The sequence below is a fragment of the Cyprinodon variegatus genome, unplaced genomic scaffold (genome assembly GCF_000732505.1).
Source record: "Cyprinodon variegatus isolate N-32 unplaced genomic scaffold, C_variegatus-1.0 Scaffold90, whole genome shotgun sequence".
Lineage (NCBI taxonomy): Eukaryota > Metazoa > Chordata > Actinopteri > Cyprinodontiformes > Cyprinodontidae > Cyprinodon > Cyprinodon variegatus.
Genome location: NW_015150543.1, coordinates 96,935 through 104,594, shown reverse-complemented (window position 1 = coordinate 104,594; position 7,660 = coordinate 96,935). Strand labels below are relative to the sequence as shown.

The 7,660-nt window shown below is 38.5% G+C and overlaps 1 protein-coding gene across 1 annotated transcript; it reads right to left on the bottom strand.

Moving 5' to 3' along the window:
• Positions 1-5,089: 5,089 nt before the first annotated feature.
• On the bottom strand, positions 5,090-7,548 carry LOC107084008 (tumor-associated calcium signal transducer 2-like). The gene is made up of 9 exons (XM_015373634.1): positions 7,271-7,548; positions 6,800-6,910; positions 6,456-6,717; positions 6,306-6,371; positions 6,159-6,222; positions 5,955-6,053; positions 5,671-5,868; positions 5,531-5,569; positions 5,090-5,440 (listed from the first exon to the last, which is right to left on the bottom strand). Exons 1-9 carry the CDS (start codon positions 7,329-7,331, stop codon positions 5,420-5,422), a joined length of 921 nt encoding a protein of 306 aa, XP_015229120.1. The 5' UTR covers positions 7,332-7,548; the 3' UTR covers positions 5,090-5,419.
• Positions 7,549-7,660: the final 112 nt, after the last annotated feature.

The window sequence follows — 7,660 nt, the reverse complement described above, 5'->3', positions numbered from 1 at the left end:
TATATATATATATATACATATAAATATATATGCATATGTAAAAACTAAATCCAACTAAAGTGATAAATCCAAGTAAAGTGATACGTGACGTGCAAAAATAGTGCATAAATGTCAGTTACTGGGGGGAGGCGTTATAGAGATTGATGACCACAGGTAGGATGATTTCCTGTGGTGCATCTGGGTAGGAAGAGTCTTCTGCTGAAGGAGCTCGTCTGCTGGACCAGTGTGTCATGGAGAGGATGTGAGTCATTGTCTAAGATGGACTGAAACCTGGACAGCATCCTCTGCCACGGTGGTCATACATATTATATAATAATTATCACTGATCAGGCTTGGATCGGTTCTGTTGGGTTTCTCTTATTGTGGGAGCCTTAAGAAAAAGGCAGAGTTAGTCGTACATGAATCAACAATCTATTCCTTTTACAATATCAAATTATAATGTAATTGCTTGGAACAAATGAAAGCAGGCTGAGATGTCCTTGTCAGTCTCTACATGGCTGCATTCAGCATGTTAGAGACTGTTCATGAGAAAATTAGGGAAAGACGTAAAAGATAATGTTAGTTTTTATAAAGGTTGAAGGAGAAAGGCAGCTGTCTCGCAGCCAAATGAATTATTAAACTTCTAGATACAACTATGCTTAGCGTAATATGTGTGGATAAAAAAAGCAGAAAATGAAGCCCCTATACTAACTCTCAAGCAAAGGGGTGGAAGAATGATGATCTGGGCACCTTCAGGTCAAAGTTGAACATGATCTTCTCTTAATGCTAAAATAATTGCAAGTCAATCCTGGCGCCAGTGAAAGACTTTTAGAGAGATGGCCTCATTGTGTGCTGGCTGAAAGGGACAGACGCTGTTCAGAGTCACATCAAAGAACAGCAAACACTGTTGGAGCCTTTAGTCCGTCCTTGTTAGAGAAGATGCCCAATGAACATGCGATCAGCCTACCAGAGAAGAAGACTGGAAAGTAAAGGACCACAATGCTTTAGACCGACCCTGGAAAAACGATGTTCTGATATTTTTCCCAAACCCTGTCTTACGTTTCAGAGAAGAGACTCAATGCGAACAACCAATATTTAAATAAGATATACTTTCAAACAGTCAAAGGTATTTAGATACTTCTGGTAAAAATGGCACATTTGAGACAACATCAAACACAGGGTAAGAGGCTGGTTCTGGCCCGTTTAGGTCTGAAAGGCTTATATAGAGTATTTGAAAGGAGCAGAGGTGAAATCTGGTGTGTTTGTGATCACTATGGTCCGATCATATGTAAATTAATCCATAGTGTAGTTGGGAGGGTGGAACACCGGTGTTCCACCCTCCCAACTACAATAGCAAAGAGCTTAATTGTTTAAAAAAAAACTGTCACACCTTAGGCTTTAATTGATCAACAAACGGCCATAAAGGAGGAGCAGACGGGACTGAGATCATAGTCTCACTATGTTAATGATTAACTTCTGAAAATAAAAAAAATGTGCTGCCATCATCTTATGTAGGAGGAGAGCATAAAGATGTCCAGTGCTGTTCACCAATAATTAGAAGCATCCTACAGAGTACTGTTACCTCCAGTTCAGAGCTTGATTAGAAGCATTAATTATACAATCCTTAACAACAGAAATTAACATTCATACCTGTAACGAGGATACAAGCTGCATTAGATGTTTAAATGTTGAATTAAAAAAATTAAACTGCAATCGGAGGAAGCTGGACCAAAAATCAGATGTATTTTTGTTAGAAATGTCATCATATACTTTCGAGTTATATTTCAGGATCAGTACATTAAGGTCGCACATACAACTGTGTTTCAGCTCAGAAATCCTTAGGTGTCATGGTTAGAGCGAAGCAAAGGAGGACATTTCTGCCACTGTTTTAGTTTTTTGGCCTGAACTGTGGCGTACAATTAGTAAACAGGAAGTATAAAAACAATTGAAATGGAAATGTATGGATACAAGAAGTGCAATGAATTAGTATGCACCAGTTCCTCTTTCCTCCTCAGATTTGCTGAGTTGGTTGTCTTTTGAATCTGTCAATATAAAGTAGGTTTCATTGTGTTTTAGTTACTCAACAGCCAGCCAGAGTGGTAAACTTTAATCTTGCACGCCCTTTAGGCCTTTCTGCGAAAGAGAATAGCTGGAATCAGCAGACTCCCTTCGGTCAGCAAGACTTTTTTTTTTCAAGAGAATGTCACAGTTTCTGTATTTTTTTTTTTACACATGATTTCAATTCTTTACATTTGAGTATTGATTTAATCTAAAACTGCTGGGATACTTTGACGGTTTTGCCCCCTGTAAGCAGTAGTGTAGTTGTAAAAGTAAAAAAAAGAAAAAGAAGGGGGACAATGGATTTCTTTTTTTGGAAGCATTCAGAGCCTACTTAATATAATCTATTAACCTAAAGCAATATGCATGGTATGGTTGTAACATGTCAGGTATGCCGGTCATTGACCTTTACCAAGGCACCTTACAGTAGAACTGCAGTCAGTCCCTGGATTGGCATAGCTATCACTGCCCCTACAGGGTTTCAGAGGACTAATTTCCCTCTGGGATCAGCTTCAAAGTCATGGTAGGACACTTCTTTGATTTTATCTATTTTTCTCAGGCTACTCATAAGCCCACAGCCCGCCAAATGTTGAGAGGGCAATATTATTGCCATTACTGTTAATATATATTAGAAATTTTACACATTCAGTAATAAAATGTCACAGGGGATGGTATGGGGGGATGGTCATTTAAGAAGAGAGATAATTTTAAAGATTTTTTTAAGAAGGGGGATGCCATATCCCCCTCATCATGAGTACTGCCTGTAAGCCCATCTCACCATGCGGAGATGGGCCTCCAGTGTGCCAAAGTCACCAAAGTTCTAGTTTCGAATAGAACTCATGACCTTATTACTCATTTGTCTAATGTAACAGTTTGGCTTTTCGTAAAAAGGAACAATGTCCTTGACACGGAAGAGGATTAGGGCCACTGGAAAAAAAAAAGTTAACTGATTTTTTTTATTTTATTTCAGTATAGTATGGGAAAAAAGTCAGAATTCTGACTTTAATCTCAGAATTCTGAGATTAAAGTCAGAATTCTGAGAAAAAAGTCAGAATTCTGATTTTTTCCCCATGTTAAACTGAAATAAAATTTTAAAATCAGTTAGCCCTAATCCTCTTCTGTACCTTGAAGAAAGCAAGCTAAGGGTTTTTTTTCCCGTTGTGAAATGTTTATATACCAATTTAACATAGACTTAAAGTTGTTCTAAGGATTGCAAAAGGGGGGTTGCTTTTTGAAACCAAAAACTTGATTAGTGATATCTTGAGATCAATTTGATGTGGCAGGAGTGTTTTTGTGAAAACAATTTGAACATTTGTTGACAAGTTTCAGTTGATCTGAAACAGTCAATTTAGGGCTTAAAGAGATTTACATCCATTAAAATCCAAACATTTGACAAAAACATTAAAAATAAACTTTAGTTTTTAGATTTGATCAGGATACTTTAAAGTAGATTCAATTGAATTAAGTCAAAAGTAGACTGATCATGTTGCAAGACTTGGGCAAGAGTTTTTCTTCCCAGCAATATTCTAGGCAACTTTAACATAAAGATGTAAACATGGAGGGAATTTGCAGTTTTCTTCCAGCTGTGAAAATTATGAAACTGGAAAGATTGGGGAAAAAATGTCTAGTGATAATTTCCTGCATGCATTACAATGGCTAAATGTGGGTTTTTTTTATGTTTATTTCACATGGACAATGTCTAAAAACCAGAAGGTTTTCTGTCAGATGGTAAAATTTATACAATTCTTTGCTTTTATGGTTGAAAAATGCCCGTGAACACAAAATCTTCATAAGGCACAGTGGTGGCAGCATCATGCTGTGAGGAGGTTATTTGGAAGGGAAGTTGTTCAGAGTTAAATGTGAGACAATCCCGCAAGCAAACATGTAAAACACAAGATCAGGGCAGAAGTTCTTCCTAAAGCAGACAAGAACCCAGAGCTTAAATGAAAAGATTTGAATCATGTGTTAGAACAGCTCAGCTAAACTCTTGCATTATTTGTCAAATGAGACTTCACTAAGCTTGAAGCATTTTGCCAGGAAGAATGAGGAAAAAAAAAAAAAAATCACTAAATGTTCGAAACCAATAGAGAAATGGAAAACAGCTACTTGATGCTGCAGGCTGATAAAACTGGTGCTCCCAGTTTTAAGTCTATAATTGTTTTTTCTTTAGATTTGTAAAATTCTGTGTAGCTTTTTTAAAATTGGAATCAGAATAAATGAGTGGTAGTACAACCATGTAAACAGCATCAGTAAACAAGAGTCACATAATCCCTGTAGAAAGCAGTTTAAAAGACAAAAACATTCACTCGTTTTCTTGCCTTATTGGTTTGAAGCCGAATGTTTGTCAATGCCTGCAACAGGTACCAGCAGCTTTTGACACACCCTAATTCCACTGAGAGAGGGGGAGGGAAGATATACGACACCTTAACCTGTCTGAGCCACTCAGACTGGCTGTGGCATTGTTGCTATGGAGATGAAGGGGACAAACTGGGAGAGGCCAAAGGGAGCTGAAGAATACAATGCCTTGTTTACTTAAAAACACTTTTCTGGAAAATTTTAAAACACCCCCTCCCCTTACAGACTCTTTACTTGACGACTGTCTTCACATTCTCCAGGCTTTGAATTTTCCATTTCCTTGGAAAACCCTATGTGTGTCATAACTTCAGCAACCAGACAAACCGGTTCGATTGGTTAGTTCGCTGGATCCGAGAGTTCCCAGAAAACTGTTTAGTGGACAAACGCACCTAAACTCAATTTTTTTTTCCCCCCCAGTATGAAAATCTGTTTAAAAATCGGGGATTAAAAGATTGCCTGAAAAAAAAAAAAAAAAAGCATATTTTAGAAAATGATTTCATGGATGAAGGAAACTAATTTCTTCACAGGTGCTTCACACAGGCTACATTCCCCAGGCTGAAATCTTTACCTTCCAGTGGAAGTTAAATATTTGCCTGACAAAACCATTAGTATCACAGACTTAAAATGGTTTATGCTCCAGATAAGAGTCATCTACTGCATCCATCTACACAAAAACAACTCAGAAGAACAAACCAAATTATTTTAAAAGTTTATTACAAAGTCAATAAACAACATAAGAAACTGTACAATTCATGACGAGTAATTTTCCACTATTGAACAGAGTCTAACATTAAAAAGCATTACATCATACAGCTTCAAAACGTAAAAAAAAAAAAAAAAAGAAAAAAAGTCATTAATGGATAATTGTACCGAGAGTTTCCACATGATATAAATAAACAAGCAACCAGAAGAAAGGGGTTTCTGGAAGCAATCTCCATTTCTTGAATAAAGCCTAAAAACAAAAAAATAAAAGAAAGGCAGACTCCCTCTCAAGGCCAAGCAGGTTCTTCATAGACTCCTTGCTGCATTACAGGTTGTCATTCCTTCCCTATATTTAGGAAAAACAAAGGCATGTCATTTATCTGTATAAATCTATTGCAGATAATTAGAGGTGATAGCTGAGAGGACGTTCCCTTACCCGATTCTTGGAGTTTAATTTGCGTCTGTTAAGCAAGAACTACGCAGAAAAAAAAAAGAAAAAAAAAAAAGGATTAGAGCTCTGCATGACTTCCTTCTGGAGGTTTAACTTTCTGTAATCTTAGAGGGTGGTGCACTTACCAGAGCCACTAGTCCGAGGACCACTAACAGCACCACCACAACAATGACTGCAATGATTCCTCCAGAGAGGTTCTTCATGGTGAAAGTCGGAGCCTCCTCATCCACATAGTAGACTACGACTTTTTCCATCTCCAATTTTTGGCCGTCTACTTGGGGACTGACCAGGGATTCATCAAAGAACAGGGGGAGGACCTTGAACTACAAGAGAATTTAACATAAGTTTGGGTCCAAAATAAACATCCATGTTTCAAAACATTCGGTTTCATAGCCTTTTAAAAGCTTACATCTTTTTCCAGGTAGTAGGCCATGTTGCCAAGGTCAGTGTTGCGTTCCCCCTTTTCCTTCTTTACATCCATCACAATGAAGCGACCATCAGGGTCATACTAAAAACAAAAAAAGGCCTCATTAGGAAAAACTGTTTCATAATATAAGCCACATTTCTGAAAGAGGTAAAAAAAATCCTCTGGTCATGGGTTAAAGTTACTGACCTGAATGGTATCAATCAACTTCTTGTCAAATTGATAACGTGAAGAAATATAGTTACCCATGGTCCTGGTGGAAGCAACAGAAGTTTACATTAGGAGGTAAAGTCTTAAATACACTGAAAAGAATTAAGAGGCATTACACAAACTTACTCTTTCAACTTATCCTCATTCAGTGTAGTCTTAATTTCCTTGTGCTTGAGCTGAACACGAATCCAGCTGTAGGAGGGGGGAGGGAGACAAATTTAATGTCAGACAACGTTTCCTCAAAATCCAGCTCTGAACGCCAGAGGATTTACTCACTAGGTCTCCACCAGCTTAGGACACTGGATGTTTTTGTCTCCTACGTCGGTTCTGCGGACACCAACACTGTTGACGCACCAGCACTCCTCTGTGCGGTTGCATTGCTTGGCCTTGAATTTGCCGTCATTCTCGCATTCTGGGTCGTAGATCCCATCATTGTCCACAAAGGCAGTCTCGACTGGTTTCCCAGCTATGCTCCTGACAGAGAGGCCCACCCTGGCTCTTTGCATCTCAGCCTTCATCAAAAAGCACTTTGGAACCACTAAAGGTGAAAGACGGAAGGACTATAAGAACACCACCAAACTGCACAGATATACAAGTCACAACAGGCGTAGTATACTCACGTTTTTTACAGTTGATCAATTGCTTGACGGTTGTATCAAGTTGAAGTTTACATTCACAGTTACCTGAATTTTCCTCACAGGTGGCCCATTTCATTGTTTCACAGACTCCACCTAGACAAAGAAACAAGACCAATTTGAAATTAGAACATAATGGGTATATTTTCCAATGAGAATAAAATACTCCATTGGGTTGGGGAAAAAAAAAAAAAAAAAGTATGCAGCACAAACAGGTAGACTGGCAGGTTTGTTTAACACCTGGGCGTTGGTTTCCGCAACCTGACAAAGTCCCAGGGCGAGGTCCCAACCCCCACCTTCACCAAAACCTCAAGGTTTTTGGTTTAATAATGCTACTAATTATTTTTCAGGGTTAGTGATATTAAACTCGGAATAAACCTTTACATTTATATGAAACCAATTACAAAAAAAAATAAATTAATTAAAAAAAAAAAAATCTCAGTTGATTTTACTTACAGGAGTCAACAGTCGCCACAGCTGCAAAGACAGCCAGCGATAGAAGGATAAATCCTCTCATAATGTTTTTTTCCTCCCAAACAAACGAATAAAAGTTCTTCTCAAAGTCTCCGTCCGCCTTCCGCAGAGGTCACACACAGAATGAAGAAGGCGCTCAACAGCGCTTCCTTTTAGCTCCTGACGCAGGTGTGTCCGCTGGGCAAACCTGTTTGGACAGAAACTTCAGCGGGAGCGCGCACGCACAAAGAGCGCAAACAAGAGCACGACTCAGGTAGATTTAACAAGCGATTCTATGTGAATTCTCGTTGGCTTTGCTGACAAAAACACCTGCAGTTAAGTAGATATATAACAGACGCGGCCCCTTACGTCACTCTAATTTACAAAGGCGGC